The 19,129-nt window shown below is 50.4% G+C and overlaps 6 protein-coding genes across 6 annotated transcripts; 3 read left to right on the forward strand and 3 right to left on the reverse strand.

Moving 5' to 3' along the window:
• Window positions 1–4,565: 4,565 nt before the first annotated feature.
• Window positions 4,566–5,039, reverse strand: PtrM4_063320 (uncharacterized protein; the record flags this gene model as incomplete). The annotated part of the gene is made up of 1 exon (XM_001933049.2): window positions 4,566–5,039. The coding sequence occupies one exon, from the start codon at window positions 5,037–5,039 to the stop codon at window positions 4,566–4,568; it is 474 nt and encodes a 157-aa protein (XP_001933084.2).
• A 574-nt stretch (window positions 5,040–5,613) lies between these two features.
• PtrM4_063330 (uncharacterized protein) lies at window positions 5,614–6,723 on the forward strand (the record flags this gene model as incomplete). Its single annotated transcript, XM_001933050.2, has 1 exon — window positions 5,614–6,723. One exon carries the CDS (start codon window positions 5,614–5,616, stop codon window positions 6,721–6,723), a length of 1,110 nt encoding a protein of 369 aa, XP_001933085.2.
• A 506-nt stretch (window positions 6,724–7,229) lies between these two features.
• On the forward strand, window positions 7,230–8,972 carry PtrM4_063340 (Cast multi-domain protein; the record flags this gene model as incomplete). Its single annotated transcript, XM_001933051.2, has 1 exon — window positions 7,230–8,972. The coding sequence occupies one exon, from the start codon at window positions 7,230–7,232 to the stop codon at window positions 8,970–8,972; it is 1,743 nt and encodes a 580-aa protein (XP_001933086.2).
• A 1,886-nt stretch (window positions 8,973–10,858) lies between these two features.
• Window positions 10,859–13,170, reverse strand: PtrM4_063350 (Pyr-redox-3 multi-domain protein; the record flags this gene model as incomplete). Its single annotated transcript, XM_066105621.1, has 2 exons — window positions 10,859–11,950; window positions 12,001–13,170. 2 exons carry the CDS (start codon window positions 13,168–13,170, stop codon window positions 10,859–10,861), a joined length of 2,262 nt encoding a protein of 753 aa, XP_065964248.1.
• A 1,186-nt stretch (window positions 13,171–14,356) lies between these two features.
• On the forward strand, window positions 14,357–15,031 carry PtrM4_063360 (GNAT family acetyltransferase Nat4; the record flags this gene model as incomplete). Its single annotated transcript, XM_001933053.2, has 2 exons — window positions 14,357–14,620; window positions 14,669–15,031. 2 exons carry the CDS (start codon window positions 14,357–14,359, stop codon window positions 15,029–15,031), a joined length of 627 nt encoding a protein of 208 aa, XP_001933088.1.
• A 469-nt stretch (window positions 15,032–15,500) lies between these two features.
• Window positions 15,501–16,787, reverse strand: PtrM4_063370 (uncharacterized protein; the record flags this gene model as incomplete). The annotated part of the gene is made up of 2 exons (XM_001933054.1): window positions 15,501–16,078; window positions 16,505–16,787. The coding sequence occupies 2 exons, from the start codon at window positions 16,785–16,787 to the stop codon at window positions 15,501–15,503; spliced, it is 861 nt and encodes a 286-aa protein (XP_001933089.1).
• Between the last annotated feature and the right edge of the window lie 2,342 nt (window positions 16,788–19,129).

Below are 19,129 nucleotides of genomic sequence, written 5' to 3' on the forward strand. Positions count from 1 at the left end.
TTATCGCTGTCAACCTTGGGACCGTCCAACTGTAGCTATTCACCACTGCCCTCAAAAGCCATATAGAAGCAAGCATTAAGTTTCCTGTGTTGTGTTCTTCTCGAGTCCTTGGTCTTCTCAAGTCTTTAGTCCTCTCAAGTCCTTATTTTGTGCGCGTTATTCCATTACATCCCTCTGTGCAAGTATCGTATGATTTCTTATCTTTGTGCAATTCGACGAAGGTTTAAGCTGGAATAGGCTGGCATCAATTAGAAGCTGGGCATATGATGCGGTAAATTAATGTGCATGGCTTTATTTTTGGAGCAAAAGAGGATGAAGGTGGGATATGTAAGCTTGTGAGTCCGGAGCCTACAGTGTAGTACATAGAATCGCACTTAGACTACACAAAAGGCCGGTGGTGCACCTAATAAGGCGTGTATACCTGTATCGCTGCGTTCATATGCTTAGTTCAAGTGTAGGCAGCCTTACGCTATTGGACTGTGCTTTGTCTGTCTACTCACCGTCACCTAATACCCCAAAAAGGTGCTTTCGCTTAGGTTGTGGCGTACAATGTTTGTTGTTGGTTATAATTTAGTTAAGGCGTCAGTATTCCATCAACGCAAAGAAACCGACACCCGATGCAACTGTCCTTTACGGAGGATGGCCGAGTGGTAGAGTGGTAGACTTCGGTTTACAGGAAGAACATGTAGCATTCCTTTGGGAAGGTGAGTGGAATTTCTGTATTATTCAAGGTCCGGCAAGCGGCGAGGTTCGATTCCAGTTCCGGACAAAGATGTAAGCTATCAGGCAGGTATGTATAAGGACTAACAAGGAGCCCGGTAGCCGAACTTTTTGCTTTTTGAGCTGAGAAATTCTTGGCTTATCTGTTTTTGCCGGGTGTAATAAACGATTCTGTTATTCTGCAATACCTCTACGCTTTGTTGTGCGTGGTGCATTGCTCTTTTTACGCTGCTGTTGTGGTGTTTTGAGTTACTAAACTCTTTTTTTGCAACTTCGTGACGCGCCTCATAACCCTCCCAGCGCCTACACGGCGGCACTCTAATAGCACTACTGGATAGCTACACCGGATATCTATATGGGTATGGGACACCTACAGCTTATACGTAGGCTACAGTCCCTATATCCTTCTCTCGTAGTCTCACGTGCCATGTTATAGTATCTGCCACGGCTTGCTTTGCTTACTGGCACCAATGTCGCACTTCTTCTACACAGCCGCCACGACCATCTCAAGAAGTACTTCTATAGACCAAAGACAAGCACTAATATGTTACCAGTATGCGACTCCTTCGGCGTTCTAGTCAGGCGCGCTACGAAACTTATTGTAGCCACTACACCCTGCTTGAGACCATAGTCTCTAACGCCTGCTACATCTGCGATACAACTACCACGATACGTCCTCTCGGTTCAAATACACCGGAATCATAATAAGGAAGGGCTAAAAGTACTGGCGCCCTCTGCTGCCGGGATCCAGGAGTGTGAGGCCACAGTCGAAGAGAAGCCACCTAAGGCACGATCGCTGGCCCATGTGAGCACACAACAAGTAAACAAGGTCTCCTCCGTATATTACGACGCATATCCGGGTGCTGGCCGAGCTTGTAGGAGAGAGAAAGCGACTGGAAGAATCCGAGAAGAGCACCTGCATGTGGCACACGCAGCAAGGCATCATACAAGCCCTCTGGCCGAGCATGGATGCGCACCGATTCAGATGCGGAGAGAATTCATAAGCTGGCTTAGGCAAGCTGGACTTGTGCTGTGCTTGTTGTGCAGACTTCGGACTTGCCTTTTCGCGCAGGCTCAAGGGATATTGTGACGGTTATGAGGAGAAGCAGATCACGTGTTAGTGGTCTGGTGCTGCTTCCTCACTTTATTGAGCACCTCTTACCTTAGCTGTATAACGGATACGTCATGTAAATAGACCCTGCTGCTGCCTGGTCGAGAGCAGAGCACGAACAACAGAACACGAGAGCACAATACATGAAATTACGTTCTACCGCAACAGATATCATGGCAGTATACGCTGTGCGAAGGCACATAATGATTAGCTATGCTCGACAAAATCGGATTGAATCGGTCACTAGTAATACTAGTATGGGATGCAAGAGCATACGCAATGGTCGGCTGGGATGCGCCAAAGTGGATCGTCGCTTATCGGACATGTTCAAGACAGCGCAATACTTGGTAAGGCACCATGGAGGAAACGATACAGATAGAAGACATGAAACCAGTCGGGGCTTGCGAGGTGGATGATAATGGAAAGCTGCTGGGCTATATGCTAGTGCTCTGGGAATACTACGATGAAGTCCAAAGGCAGCGACACTCGCATACGACTTGCGGTGCTCTTGTCAAATTCACTTGGAACATCCTGAATCATGAGATTGGTCGGGGTCCACTGGAAAGGTGACTGCTTTAAAGTCCGAGGCGTAGTGCTCAGGACCAAGCGGTGGAAGGCATGCTTGACATGCTTAGATTCTGAGGGAGACCTGCAGACACTGCCCATAAGGCGGATCTATATCTAGTATTACACGAATGCAAAGATGGACCTCTTATTATGCAGCCTATATCTCAGCCTACAGGACCACTGATGACTACCAGGATATTGGGAACGAAGAGAGATAATAATTGAGTTACCGAACCTTCTAAGTAAAACCCGAGAAGCTGCTATGGAAACACTTAAGGATACTGTGTCAAAAGAGCAACTCGAGAACCATAGTCTATACAGGATAGCATATATGAGCAAGGTCTTGAAAACACTACCTTCAACCTAAAGCCAGCGGTTCACAATAGTATCGTATACCAGCTTCTCTTCTACAATCAAAGTAACCACAACGCTCAAGTTACAAGCACGCAGATCAAAAGCGATATACGAGAAGACACATTCATTGTCCTAGACGAGCACTACCAACCGCCAGGAAAGCCTTTTGGCCCTAGCCCCCCTATAAAGTTCTGCCTGAGGAGATAGCTGGGAGAGCTAGAGCCAAAAGGCCCTGGACGGGTGGTAGTGCCCGTCCAGGTCAACCAACGTATCTAATCCTCGAGAGAACTGGCCCCATCCTCGCCAGACTCCGTCATCAGCAGCCATATAGGTGGTCTAATGTCCGTGGTTGTGTGCATCGAGTTGCTCCTGTATCTAACCATTTGCTTGTCCATCCTGGCGTTCTCCTTGTTCTTGCTGTCCTTGTCTTCATCCATCCAAGACTGCTATCTCCTGAGGCGCTGCCTATCCCGGAATCCCCATTATGTACTCGATAACGTGTGTCATGCGGCTGCTGATACGCATCGTTGTTTTGACTCTTAGTGTGGGTGGAACATTATGCCATAGCATACCCAAAACCTCATTTGCTATTGATGGTCTTGAATTGGCGGGTATGATGAGTGGGGTAGACGTTGTACTTGTCGATAGTAATAGTGACTAGGCCTGGAGCCGAACGAGGGGTTGTGGTAGTTGCTTTCGGGTAGACGCTACACTTGTCTCAAGACAAAGGCCCAACTATCTACAAAAAGACGCTTTTCCTGTCTCTTTTGGGTGAAACGGCTGTTGTTTTGCTGCTGATGTACGAGCCCTAGGTTTTGCGGGCGATACGGTGACCGCCAGGCGGAATCTGGCAAACGGCTGGGACGGAAGTTCGAAATGGTTTGTCAATAATCTCCAATGAAGTTCGTAATGGCCTGTCAATAATCTCCACGGAGGTTTTACTGACGGATGACCGGAAAGTCTCCCTTAAGCGCCGTCTATTGCGCTCGTCCTCTTGTGAATAGGTGCGATCGTTTCTCTTTCGCCTAGGCGGGCTATGCCCACCACCTCATATGACTATTGGTGACCTCGGGGTGGTGGGCATGGCTGGTGGTTGAGTCGTTGTAATGCGGCGCTCACATCGAAGATGAGGAGAACGATGCCCGCCGCAGGTCTATTGATGTCTTGGATGACCCGCGGCGGGCATAAGAATTGTTTTCTCCTTTTTCTTGTATGGCAGCGGCCATACTCTTAGCCCAGTCACAGGCGGTCATGTTTGTCAAGTAACAGGAGTCTCTGATCATAGTTAGCTGGTGCATCTGCCAGTGATGCTGGAGTGAGGGATTACTTACGATCCTTCCGGATCAGTCCCCGCGGGCGTGCCCGGAGCATGAAGCTGCTCCAGACGCGCCTAGCAGGAACCTGAGAACGAGGCCGTCCTGGAAGCATGTTAGTTAGTGATTCAGCTAAGCAAAGCGGTTGTGGTGGCACTTACAGGCCCCGTCCTCGGATCAGACCCCGACGTGTAAAGAACCTCTGACCCGCCAAGGCCAAGGAAGAGGAGAAGAAGAAGTGAGAGAGAGACGGGAGCGAAAGGCTACGCTGCAGCTAAGACTTGACTGCGATACACAATGGCTCATGTACGTCAAGTGCCAGTCGCATCTCCCTGGCAACGACCCTGTTCGAGAGGGAGAGACGGTTGAGGAAGGATGGGGGAAGGATGGAAGGGGAGTGAGAGGCACGCCTTCAAATTAAAGGCCAAGATACAGATGGGGTAGTAGATGAAGAAATCGAATTTAACACGAATAGTTCTCTCCAATGCCTGTAAATGATACTACTTCCTAAGCCCCTTGAAGAACTGGGATGTCAAACATACACCCTGATCGGAAGACATAACCTCCATATCCTCTTCGCCACCACAGAGCCATTCCAAGTACGCGGCTGGTAAGCCTAGTTCTTTTCCATGTATCCGCAACTCAGAGCCCTGGGCAAGCACGTACCGTTCATCACTATCTCTAAAGTCAAAGTTCTCGGCACCTACAGAGCCTATGACCCACTGAATGGATAATAGACCATGTAGAAAGGCGTGCGGAGGAGGACTGAGCAGCCGGTGCACCAGTTCCTCGCTTGTGGGCTTCTCTACAGTACCTACAGGTGGAACCAGGAGGCTGAAGTCCATGTCGATGACCGGCGCACCGATTTGGAAGACGCTGGGCGGATCAGCAGATGTGTTTTGGTCGAAGTAGAGACCAGCGTTCACCTTGAAGCTCTCCTTGTTGGAGTACATGTTGCGTTCCGGGTGAGCCATGTTGCAGCTCGGGCCGCGCAGCGGGTCCCAAGATGCTGGCATTACGTGTTTGCCTGATGAAGAAGTATCGGATGTAATGCTGACTAGTGGTATTGAAGAGCCGGGCTGATCACTGTGATGGTGGTTGACAAAATGGTCAGCCTCGGTTGCGCTTCAAGAATTTCATAGCGGAAGTTAGGAATCTTATCACTGCTCCTATAATAATGGCTGTAAGATCAAAGTCGCACTATGCGCTGTGCGTCGCGTGGCCCCATTCAATGGAAGGCCGGAGAGCGTACGTGCGAAAACACCTGTGACGTAGCGCGCGCTGTCCCTTCACATTGCTCTCTATCCCTGCGGCTGGGCGTGACAGATCAGGGTTCACCACCTGCACAATGGTATTGCTGCCTGCGGTTTGCCTATTGAACTGGTCACTTGTCGACAATAGCATTCCTAGTATTTCGTTCACCTCAGAGGCTTCACAATGTGGCTTGTCTCTGTCCTTTGTCTATCCCTTCAATCCTTCCTTTCCTTTCAGTATTGCGATACTTCGCTTTTGCAACTCTTTGTTGAAACCACCGTCAGCTCAGGACCAATGAATCTCATATACATTTTGGCGCTGGCCGTCATTCGGTTATCACAGGCCGAACCAGCATGCAACAACTCGCCGAAGCTCTGCTCCAAGTCATACGACCAAGTCACCCATTTCGGGGCACACGACTCCCCGTTTCTGCGCGATGAAACAACCGGCTTCTCGTCCTTTGGCAACCAGTTCTTCAACACGACTATGCAGCTCAATGCGGGAGTGCGGCTGCTAAGCGCACAAGTCCACGTCGCCTCGAACCCTAAGACGACTGCCCGCGAGTTGCGCCTGTGCCATTCCTCCTGCGCATTGTTTGATGTTGGACCGGTACATGAGTGGTTGTGGGAAATACGAGTCTGGATGGATGCAAATCCTGGAGAAATCGTCACGCTAGTGCTGGTAAATCTGGATTCGGTGGAGGCCGTCGAGCTGGAAGCCGAGTATTCAAAGGCCGACCTCGCACATTATGGATACGTTCCTCCAGTCATCGACCAAGCCCCTCCACGATCCAGCGAGTTCAACAAGACCTGGCCGACCCTGGGAGATATGATCGACAAAGGGGAGCGACTCATCAGCTTCGTCAACCCATTAGAACCAGACGCAGCCAACGCACCCTACCTCCTCAACGAGTTCGACTTTGTCTGGGAGAATCAATACGCTGTCACGGACCCAGCAGAGTTCTCGTGCACACCCGATCGACCGTCCAACACCACGACTATCAGCGAGATGCGCCAGTCTGGCAAGTTGTTCTTGATGAACCACATGCTATATTGGCAGCAAGCTTTTGAAATTCAGACGCCTGATGCTCGCAATGTGGCCGATACAAACTCCTGGGACGGACCCGGTGGCTTTGGCACGCACTTGTTGAACTGCGGCAACGAACTAGGGCGACAGCCAACCTTTGTTCTAGTAGACTTCTTCAACGTTGGGCCAGCCATCGCATCGGCAGACAATGTCAACGGTATCAATAGACCACTGGGTAGGAAGAACGTGACTACGGAGGTGATTGAGGGGGGACAATTAAGGAAGATGTTGAATGGCACGGTCAAAGCAGGAATATCCTCAACCCTAGCATTGGTCCTTGCTCTTGTAGCATCCGTTGTCGTGGATATGAAATACTAGGAGAGGATTGAGATGAAGAGGCAGCAAGTAGAGCTACAGATGGGTTAGATATGAGCCATTGTACCAAGCTTCCAAAGTCTTAGTCGTGTCGCGGCATGTCTCAGTCAAAGTAGCAAATTAATTACTCTCAAAATCACTAAGATAGAGTCGTCTGAAAGAATAGAAGCATGAACCATGTGTGACAAAAGAACACGACTCAAGTATTGCAGATGCAAAAGGATGCCTACTCAACTGGCTCAGGGTGGTGGCAGCATACGCAGGTATCTGGGTAGGTGCAGGCTCGTTGCGGCATCTCTGTGGCATTCACGATCAAAAGATTCCGATAAGACTGGTACTTGGGCTAGACAGAGGAGCGTGAAGTGAAGAGTCGTGAAGTCTAAACGTGCAGGGGTCGTTGCGGAGTTCTCGGGGGTGCCAAGACGATGTTTGCACTGTTTGCAGCGACGCCAAAACTTCAGACAATACCACGTCGTCATCGCCATTCCATATCCCCACAAAGTGTAGCCATGGCGATCTCACGACCATATGTGCCTTCAAGGGCGCTCATACGGGCTCTATCACGACCGCAGCCTATTCGGTGTCCATTGGCCCGCCCCCTCCCATTGTACCTGGTCCGCGGGAAACAGACAAAATCACCCAAAGCCAAGAAGCCAGAACAAGATGCGACCGCCGAATCGAAGCCGTCGCTGCTAGATCGCCTCAAAAGGTCAACATCCATCTTTGAGGATGACGAGAAAATGGATAAAGCCATGCGTCCCCTGTCCGACGCCGAACTCGAACGCGATGACCTACCCGTCATCAACTGGTACGAGCAAGACTTGGATAAAGGCACACCTCAACGTCTCATCGATCGAATCGCAACAGTAGAAGATCGGAAGAAAGATAAGGAAATGTACACCATGATTGAGGAGTCGCAGAAGAATCCCGACTACGACGATGCGATATTGAATCGACGCCTCGTTGACAGCCTGCTCACGAATCCAAATTTTGCCGAATTGACCGAAGAGCTGAGGGAACTCAAGGCAGGCATCAAGTCAAAGGAAGAGCTCCAGGCAATGGAAGAGCAGGACGCTCTGGAGGCAGAAGCAGGGAGTAAAGAGTTCAATGCAGGCTTACGAATGGCCACACACGATGCATTGCAAGACCTTGTCAACGACCCAGATGTCGGTGATGCAAAGGCAGACATACAAGAAGTCATCGACAAGATGCCGGAAATGGAAGATATTGATAGCCCCGGGTTCCAGGCGTTACTACACAAAGCCATGGCCAAGCTGGAAGGGAACGAGGCCATGCAGAAGAAGATTGCCGCGATGCAACAAGACCAAAATTACCCAGGGCTTGATAAAGAGTGGGATGAGTACGAGAAAGACACAGACGAAGCGATCACAGAAGCCGAGGCTCCAGACCAAGACCTCGCTATGGTGACACCAGAAGACATGCAAGATGTGGACAAGCTTTTGTACCAGATGCGCGATGTCATGAAGTCGCTGGGGGCAGGCACCGATCTCGAGGCCGAGCTCGACGCAGCCCTAAAAGAGGATTCGGATGATGCACAGAACCAAGATGGCGTCTTCGAGCGTGAGATGGATCCATTAGAGCTGGCGGAAGAGCTAAAGAAGCTTGCGCAATCAAAGGCCTCACAGCCACTAGAGCCTGAGGAAGAGGAAGATATACCTGCTGATCTGCAAGCCAAGGTTGACAAGATAATGGAGGATCCCAAACTGATGGAAAAGTTGATGTACATCCAAAAGCTCATCTCCGAGACCAAGCAACCGACGGGTGACCTGACAACTATCGTTCATGAAACCGCGCCTGATCCTTACCAACTAGAAGACGGTCGCACCGCTACCCTAAAAGAACGCATGGCTTTCGCACTCCAGGATCCCGAACATAGTGCCGCACTTCAACGCCTTCGCGTTCATCTCCCGCCACCGTTCAACATCGCGCCTGCCCTCAAGTCCTTTAACCAGGCTATCGAATTCGCCTACATTGGCGCCAATGACGATATCCGCCGCATCTTGTGGCGCTCATACCAAAAAGCACGAACCCTGCCCACGTTCCTGCAAAGCGTCAGCGACGAGGCTTGGGACATCCTATACTATTCGCAGGCCGTCACCTGGAGTAGTAATCAGAATCGGCAGGACCATCTTCGTCTACTTCTGGCCGACCTGAAGAGCTTGGGAATGGATGGTCCGCCCACACATCCGAGTACGCTTGCGAATGAAGGGGCGAATCAGTTGGAAGGATAGGTTATTCAACGTGATGGTGGTGTGTAAGATGTGATTTCACGTATTTGATACCCCCATCAATCAATGACTGTCTCTCCTCTCCTGCATATCCATTGGATTCATCAGCTGTCTACTGATGTCTGTTTTGGGCTTCAGCTTCCCGTCGCGTTCCACTGCCTTTGGAGACTATCACCAAGATGACTCGCTTGCCATGCAGATGGTGCCAGTCAACAAAGACCGTCAGAAGATGTTACTTTCGCTTCAAACTGTCTCATCCTACGTAGCATCCATCCCCATGATTGTCCTATGGCAAACTCCGTCGCCACACGGTTCCCAACCCCCCTGGTGATGTCTCAGTCGCATACGTTAAGGAATGCACAGTAGTATTGTCTGTTCGTCACCCATGGGTGATAATCAGTCTATCTGTTGGTGATTTCATGCTGCCTATCTTCCGTCTCATACACGGAATGCAGCGACTTGAGCTTAGCTCGAGCCAGTGATCACTCAGCCCCTCGCATCGACACAAGCCTACCCATAACTGGGTACGGAATCCGAACATATGCTGCATGGCTCTACAAGGACCATTGCTACTGGTCGTAGTACACCATGCTGTGAGCATGGTAATCTAGTGTTTGCCATCATGTCGGTGAGCATGCAAGGAAAGGATTCATAATATTGATTTCATGACTGTTATCTGCATTCGATCGACCGATGGGACGGGGAGGGGTGTGAGGGACACGAGAGAGCTGTAAGTTTCTGATCGACATCTAGCAATAAGACGTCTATATAATCAACCTCTGCAAGCACTGGACTCATGTAAAGCCACCGCAACTCATATCTTGTAGATGAAGTCAATCCTACTCATATCCGGATCACGAAGATATTTTAAGCTGCTTTAAACTTATCGCAGCAAGCTCTCACATTCAAACCGTCGTTACGCTCTCCTCTCGGATACATCTATAGCATTCGATCTACCAGACTCTCTACCAACACCATCTCTACGCCTCATGCCCTCCTAACTACCATGAAGCTTACTCTTACCTTCCTACTCTTTAGCACAATGCCCATCATCCTCGCCAACCCCGCCCGACCCGACTGCGGACTCAGCTACGGCGGGTACATCTTCCTGCCCTCCTACCACCCATCTCATCCTACGCCATCTCCTCCCCCACCTCTTCCCCTCACTAACAATCCCTGAACATGGATCGCCTGCGCCTCCGGCATGCGCGCCATACCCACCTTCACAATGCCAGCATGCCCGCACACCAGCACCATCCACACCTCCTCTGCCCCCTCCCCCACGAAACCAACCACGACACCGACCATCACGCCACCCGCATCCCTCCTCCTCCTCCTCCTCCTCCTCCTCCACGAAAACCGTAAAATCAACACTACAACGACAGCTTGTTTCAGACAGATGATTTGTATCGATGCGCTCGCGTCTTGTGGGGGGGACGGGGACGAGATTTGGGGGGGTGAGTTTATCTTTAGTCTTTATTGTGTTCTTTTTCCGGAGTGATGGGTTTGTTGGAGGTGATGGAGGAGGAGAAGATATTATGATGCTAATGCTGATGAAATATAGGTGCTACGATATGTGTACGCCGTCGCATTCGCCCACAGCGCCTGCGTGTACGGTTACGGAGTCTTCGGTCGGGCCTGTGTCGACAGTTGGTGGAGGCAGGGAACCAGAGAGGAAGCAACTGGATGAGTGTGTTGAGAAGCCATTTTTGTGTGCGCCAGTGGGGTGGTGATAGAGTTTATGGTTGAGGTGAAGGTGGTGGAACGGTTGTAAGTGGTGTAGAAGGGCCGGCATATACTCAGAATGTTTAGGGCAGCTCTGGATATTTTACGAGTTCATCTGTTGATCTGGAAAATATATTGCTTCTTTTCGTACCCTGCGCTTACATCTATGCTACAACCCCAACTGCTTGAGGCCTCTCATACCAGCTCTCATGCGAGTAATCCTTCTTCGGTCCTTCGACCTGGTACCTTATCATGAACTTATCAATCTTGGCTCCCCGGAACTTGAACTCGCAGGTATTGCGGTAGGTATCCGGGTCGCACCAATGATGTCCTTTAGCCATCCATCCACTCGTCTTGTCTTCGGGGGTGAAGAAGTTCCACGTATTGAACAGCGTACTGACACTTTCGTTGTCTTCATCCACGAACCATGCTGTGATCTTATCGGTGGCCTCGTTGTAACGATACGCGTATCTTCGAGTTGCGGGGAAAGAGAGACCAGTGTCCATTGTAAATGTGCCCTCTTCAACGTATAGGTATTCTGCGGTGTAGTATGCGGGAGAGGTGGGCTCGCGTGGATGGAAGTGTGCTGTTCCGTTGAAAGTGCCCCCGGGGGTGTTGGTGCGTGATTCTATCTTGCGAGTCAAATTCCAGATGCCTTGCATGCCTGTGAAGACAGCTGCTGCGACGAAGAGGGCTTCCTCGTTAGACGCCTTGATGACATCGGTAACCTCTTTGACGACTTCTTTAGCCTCCGGGGAAGCATCGTCGCCTTGGTATCGAGAGGGAAAGGCTGGGCCTGTTTGGCCGTTGAACGCAGAATCGGCGCGTGTGACTTTCGTTTCCCGCGCAAACTCCTCCATGAGGCCAACGTAGTCTGCCATCCAGAATTGCGGAATCTGAAGAGGGTTCTCTTTCATGGCGACTCGCATGTCTTTCGTCGAATTGGTTCTATAGATTTCGCGGTCAGGTAGGCCTATTGCCTTTGTAGATTCGAGTTTGGCCCAGGTTTGCGCAAGGAACTGAGCCTGGAGCTCCATGACGCCCCAGTACGGTCCTTCGTAGAAACCGACAAAGCCGATTGTAGGAACCCGGGATGCGAGTATCGATCCACGCGAGAGAAGATAGGGTATACGTGCATTCGGCGCAGCGTCGTCGTCGTCGAGCAGGTCTCTGACACGTGAGTCGAGCCAGTTAAGGTCGGCTTTGTAGCCTGTTGCTTCGATAATACCAACCACATCGCTGATTATGCTTTTTTCCTGTGTTTTGTTAGTAGATCCCTATGAACAACGTAAGAGTAGGTCCGTACTGATGGCTCGTTGTCCGTTGCATGATACCACGGCTCGTATTGTTGGAGGTTGATGTCGAGAAGCTCGCCATTCGCTTGCTGTTTGACATTCTCTACCCATCCTCGTACCGGAACAATGATTCCGCTGCGCACAAACTCCATGTACGTGTCGGTTATACCAGTATACCCAGGGTGTTGCGTCTGCTCCTCTTTGTAGACCAGCTCCGGTCGACCCACATCGCTTTGGTCGCCTCCCAAACTTGCTCGTAGGAAGTCGTGCCCTTTTTGCGCCTTCTCAGGTGGTATGGTAGTGATTGCTGCCGAGATCTCGCCAGCCCCGCGCCGTGAGAGATTGTACAGGATAAGGTCGATGGGAAGAAACTTTGGCGCTGGATTGAACCCCTCGCCGGATGCTTGAGGATCCTGGGGAAGATAGCGATGGAGACAATAGAAAGGCCTGTTGACTATGTGGTAGATCTGGCTGCGACTGTGGACAGGTTTGACCTTGCTGGGGGAGTGTTTGGCGTTGGAGATTTGAAAGGCAGCTTGCGCTGCAGCTTCTGAGCCGCTAATGCCACCCCCAATGACGACGACGTTGCCAGCGGAAGTAGCCAATTCGGAAAGGCCCCGAAACTTCGAGGAGTGCTGGATATGAGGATGGTCTCTAGATGCTGTGGGGTCGAAAGAACGAGCGGGTCTGTTGAAGAAGCCACTGGCGACGATCAGACGGTCGAATGTGTCCGAGTGGACCTGGCCGGAACCGTCTTCGCTCACAATCTTCCAGGTATTGTCTTCTTGGAGCGACGCATTGACAACGTGCCTTTGGAGCAGCACATTCTCGGCAATGCCAGACATCTTTGCGTACGCCTCGAGGTAACGCCCCACTTGCCATGCCTTGGGAAACATAGGTGGATTGATCGGTGCATTTGGAGCAGATTCAGGGATTTCTCTATCTATTGATCTCCAGGAAAAGTCAGAGAAGGCCACTGTGAAACGTGATAGATTTGTCCGCATTTCCGGACAGCATTTGTCGCCTGGTCCTCCATGCTTGTCCCTCCAAATCCCACCTACACGATCTGCTTTCTCATAGACAGAAACGAGATAATTATTCTGTTTGAAGATCTTGGCAGCAGCTAGCCCTGCAGGGCCTGCACCAACGATCAATACAGACTTCTGAGTAGTGGAGGCCATGATCGAATAAGCCGAGAGTTTTCCTCCGGACATGCCCCACAGCAAGAAGGCTGACTTGCACGGCAATCCACGACAGAAAATCAGATCAAGAACAAGGCTTGAAAGAGAATGCGGTTGGGGGATGACTATTGAGTGGTGTTTAGGGGAGTAAGACAGTCTTGAGGTCTGCGATGCATGCGCTAAAATGCCCCTCGTGGAGCCAGCCAATAAGCATCAAGCGCAACGAAAGACACGACTCCAGCTACATGTTCGAGATAATAAAGCAAGAAGTTTATTCAGTAAGCACTCCAGAGTTGATGAGGGTGCCTTTCATAGTCTGGAATTGCGTCTTTCCGTACTAGACAGAAGTTAGTGGGTGAATTGGAGGACTTTGGGGTGGAGAAAGAGCCACACCGAGATCAGATATCGAATATGGCCCTGCAAAGCGATTAGTTCAGATAATCGGTGCTTCAGAGACAGCTACATACCAAATCAGTTACTTCACGATGTTGCTCGAATTCCAATCTTGCGAATTGTCGCATGTCTTTTCTCGCCGCCTCATCCGGAATGTTGGAGGTACTCCGAACGATCTCTCGCCACAACGCCAACACGCGCTGCCGCTGAATAAACTGCACGGAAATGAGCACTCGATATTGCCTAATCTGTCGAGGTTACGTACATGATCAAGGCCAACAGGACTCTTTCCTCGTGCTCTCAGCCGGGAAGGAGGCTTGGACGCTACCGTGGCATATCGTCGCAGCATTCCCTCGGACAGTATTTATCAGTATTTCTGGAATCTAGAGATGCAAGAACGTGATGAGACAATGTCGATGGAATGGATGAGACTCTTCAGATGCACGCTGACGTAGAAAAATGAGCTAAGCTAAGTTGGTTGTAGCCTCTCCAGGACTGTTTGAACGGTACCGGTGGCTGAACCTGTCGTCAGAACAGAGCACCAAGCACTTTCCTTGATACCCGATGTCTTGTTAGAGGGAGCTGTGAGTATAAGGAGCCAATGACGATAATGGCAGTGGCGTTGGAGGAAAAGCCATGAGTTGAGGTTTTGTCGGCATCCCCGGGCAAGAGAGGCCTGGTCTGCCCCGCGACGCGTCCCCCTACACAACGCGATTCAGGACCACCACAACGTGCATCATTGTCTATCTCAGTCACATCGATAGTCGCCATCGCTCACTTGTATACCATCAGAATGCTATTTTCCGACATACAGGCGTCCAAGGTGCAGAAGGTGCTGCAAGAAGATGCGTCCGGCCTGGTCGCGTACGAGTCGTCCCTACAATTCGACCTTAAGTTGGTAGGGCTCGACGATAGCGAGCTTGAAGCGTGCCTTACCCTTGTCGAATATACATCGAAAAACCACTACCAGGCTTCATCTATGGGTTGGAGTTCGGTTAAGAAAATCGAGGAGATGGAAAAACCAGACATGATATTTCTGCTAGTTCGAGAGAAGACGGTGAGCACAGCCACGCAATCCAGTTGAGAATATGCTGACGCAAACCAGCCAGCGGCAGAATATTCCCTTCGTAATGATAACAACCCCGTACTTGGCTACATTTCCTTCATGTTCGACTTCGACGATCCCCCGAACGACGACCGAGAGGTTCTCTATATCTACGAAATCCATCTCGATGATCATTTACGCGGCCAGGGCCTTGGCTCCCGCCTCATTAGCTTTGTCGAAAATGTTGCCAGGGAGTGCCAGATCGAGAAGACGATGCTCACCGTGTTCACAACAAACAAGGGCGCGAAGAGGTTATACGAGGCATTGGGTTACACCAAGGATACCTGCAGTCCAGAGGATAAGGTTATTAGGACAAAGACTATCCCGGCAGACTATGTCATCATGAGCAAGATGGTAGGGTGATGATCTTGATTGATTACGAGGTCGGCATATTCGAGGCGTTTACAGTAAGATACTCACGAGAAGCTGGAGTTGGTCGCATGACAAAATGGCGGCAATGTGATCAATTTCGAGGGGCAGAGTCTATAGAACTCTGAGAGAGTGAGTAGCAAAATCCAGAAGATGGGTATTTCTCCAGTCCTTAAGCCCTGAGCGACTGCCAATGAGCAATGCTGTCACCAGTGCCATTACCGACTTCCAGTCGTTCCTGTTTTTGATGATATCTACGGCCAGCGCGACAATCTGTTACAAGAACCAACTATTCAAGAGCTTTTCATATGCACAGGACATGTTTTAGAAGGGAAGGAAATGGTTCAGTGCCTTGAGTCACGTTGTATGGCTTGATGTATGTGTAAGCCTTGACCCCATGGTCTCATCCCAATCGTTCACTGCTCCTGATGTCCAGCTACTCAGGTCTATCCTACCCAGCCGCTCACTCATGCTGCCGAGCGGTAGCCTCAGCCTGGCCTGAATAATACCAAGTTGATAGTGGTGATGCGTCCTCCAACTCAAACACGGAGGCGTCGAACTCACAACTCTCCGGTGCGCAACTTTGGATAAGCCAGAGCAGGATGTGACCGTCCAGGCCAAAAGACATTCCGCGATGACGTAGATCCCACCCGAACAGAGCCTTGTAGGGACCTCGGTCGTTGTGTCTGATCTGATCTTCTCCGATTTGTACCATGGCCCATTGTATGGTGACTTTGTAGGTTTTATGGCCGTTGTTGGATGTGGGTGTCTGTTCGAACACCTTCGGGACTTTTCGCAGCTTGCGGACAGTAGCGGCGACTGCCTGGTCGGCGGCGTTGTTCTCGAGGTCGATTTGACGCTGCGGAGACTTTTCGACGTCTCTAGGGGTTCTGGGAGAGGCAGGCAAAGAGCCTCCATGGTCGCTAGCTACAAGATCGACGCCATTTAATGGTGGCGGATCGTCTCGTACATGTTGTAGCCATGTGGTAATATACCCGAGTTGTTCTGGGCTCGTATTGACGGTGTTGTTGAAGACGGCGTCTAAAGGGGAAAGCTTAGTAGGGGTAGTTGTTGAAGAGGAGAAAGTAGATGTATTGTTTCTAGGTAGCTATTGAGCTTGGGCCTCGTTTTCCTTGATACTGCTAGAAAAGTGGAGTCACAAAGCGAGAGGGAAGGCAGATTCTTCTTCTGCTAGGTGCAGCTTTCGGGCTTGCTTGAGATTCTTGGCATATGATAGAGCAGTTCAGAAAATGATTAAAGAAGTGGAGGAGCTCATTCAAAGGAGGGGGATGCATCTTTTGTATCTAAGTGACAAATTCAGAGAGGTGGCCGCATATTTGAATAAGAAGTGGTGCACATGATCAAGGCCAGGGTGTAAAAGTGGTATTCATTCATCTACTCAAACTGCCTCCTTTTCCACTCGCCTCCCTCCCCTCCCCGGATCTTCCTGCCTCTATCCCCGCCGACCTCTAAGTCCAGAAAGGACCCGGTTCAGCGCCTCCAGATGAGCCTTCTCCAACTGCACGAACTGCTGCGCAAGCTCCTTGAGAGTCTCCTCCTTAGGCTGGCCCTTGGTTTTGACCCTGGCCTGGCCCTCAGGCTCCGCTATGAGTCTCTCGATCCTCCATTCGAGTACGTCAATCTCCTCCCGAATCTTGCGCTCCTCCTGGACGGCATCCTTCTGGTCGAGTTTAGGGTTGTCTCCGAAGAGACGCGTGTTGGGGTGTGGTTTAGGGTGGTGAGGAGCCATTACGGAGGATGGTTATGTCTTGGTGGATTTTGGGGTAGTGGTAGATGCAATTGGGTTCTTAATTGCTTGTAAATTTGTAAAAAAAATAAAAATGAATGTGGGTGTATTGGCAAGAGATTGGTGTTCTGGTGATGGTTAGAAGGTGGTGAAAGGCTCTATATAGTCTGAGATTGTCCTTCACCATGAGTGAGCTGAAAAATCTCTGCAACGGTGAGTGCGCAATAGAGCTAGTGAACCAGGTGCAATACAAACTGCTATACTCAAAGCTATATGAATAAGGCTCCCACCATGTGCTCGCCGCTATATAGCCCACAAAGTCTCACTTGAGCACCACAAGCCCTCTTCTTAGGTACCTAGGGTACACTGAAGTGCTCCATGCTAAAGCAAGCCCACTAGTCCCTTCCTCAAAGTACTGGACAAGCCAGATACTAAGATGAAAAGATAGTTATGTGTGTAAACAAAAATTGTGCCGATGCCGCATCACCCGAAGGCAGACGCGCGCAACAAGCTGATCGGTGAGGTGCAATACCGCCAACTTGAAGTGAAAACGGCCACCACCGTCCGTCCCCATCGACCATGCCGCCCTTGAAATGGATGCATGAATGAAGAAAAGAAAGGATGGAAGGGAGAGGCAGCCTTTATATAGACAGCAGTCCGGCGCTGCGCCGCGACCCAGATCAACCAGTCTAACCGCTTTGGGTAGACCATAACACAGTGAGGACCCCGTGGACTGCCAAGGTACTCCCGGATGCGTCTCTTCGCATATCCGCGCCCTTCTTTCTGGCTGCATGACAAAGGCCAAAAACGAAGCAAGGTACCTATTCACCCTGTGGGCTGAATGATTGAGCAAGTTACTTGTGTGTATTGTTCCCTCGACTCCTACATGTGAAGCGCTCGTCTGCTCTCGGTCTTAGTCTGCCCAACAGCCGGTGCTACTTCCCAGCGCACCAATGGTTGCTGAACTGTATCGAGAAATAAAGAGAAGCTATCAAAGACTCGCTATCAATCGCGTTGAGGAGAAAAGTTCTCTTGTCGTTCATCCAGCGTTTACGTCTGTTCGTGCAACAGAAAAACTCATAGGCAGCTCTAACATGACACATAAAGCCTAAGAACTTCAGTTCTCCTGTACCAAAGACACTACGCAGATGGGACCACCATGATGCCATCCGTTCTCACATGACAAAATCTTTCTCAAGATCTTGCTATTACAGCCCCCAATCTGATCTACTTGGGTGCCAACCTACCTATACCCACAAGACATCGAGCATCACCAGATACGCTGCAGACTGTTTCGCCGCTTATCAAAGCCCGAAGCAGATACCCCGCGTCAAAGGAACACGAAAGCATGCCGATGCATAAGATGCAGGATACCTGAGTGCAGGTCAAGGGACATAACACCACCCGGGCAAGTGTAGCTACGCAGAATAAGCACAGAATTGCAAGGAGGCGACGAAAATAATGCAGAGGCACCGCTGGAGATACTCAAAGAATATACATGACAAAGGGCCAAGTTCAAGAATTCGAGGGACAGAGACCTGAACGCACCTATGTATGCAGACCAAGGAGAGTATTGCAAGGCAACGCTGACGATAGCGCAGAGGTATCACTGAAGACCCTACAAGTCCTTAAGCAACAAAAGGCTGGAGTCAAGAACCTATATGATCTTCTCGATTACAGAGCGATATGCCTACCAAGGAACGACACATCTGCAGCGTTGGCAGAGACTCAACCCTCGTGCAAAGCGCGCTCAAACAAGTCACAACATCTTCACCCGCCTCTAGAACCTCTTCGAGACATGAGCTAGCACTTATCTACAGCTCCTAAAAACGCAGTATGCCATGCATCTTGCAGTAGCAGCAAGATTCTTAACCGCCCTGTCCTGGTAGTTCTCCTCGATCGCAAATTTGCTTCGTCGGTATAATCTTTCGAAGTCTTCTAGATGCGGTAGCTTTGGGTGCCTCGGGTCGACTTGTACGGCCATCACAACAGTGAGCACGAATGACATCTCAGAAGAACCCCAAAGCTACCAGACAACCTCGCTGAAAACATTACATAAGTCTAGTAAAAAAAAACTACATAGCTCAAAAGCATCCTCCCCCACCAATCCTCCTACCATCAAGCACCGGTGCGAACCAACCTACCCACTCGCGTCCATCGACCCGAAACCCGAGCGCACGAGCCCATGCCTACCTGTCCCCCGCCTCGCTCATCGAGCAAACTACTGCGAGAGCAGGATACAACTTTGGCAGACATACACAGGTGATTGGAGGACAAGGGATATACACAATACATTGCGCTGCTGCGGATAAAGTGACTGACAACATGAGCAAGGGTTGAAGACT

This window comes from Pyrenophora tritici-repentis, chromosome 2, assembly GCF_003171515.1.
Source record: "Pyrenophora tritici-repentis strain M4 chromosome 2, whole genome shotgun sequence".
In the NCBI taxonomy this organism is placed as follows: Eukaryota; Fungi; Ascomycota; class Dothideomycetes; order Pleosporales; family Pleosporaceae; genus Pyrenophora; species Pyrenophora tritici-repentis.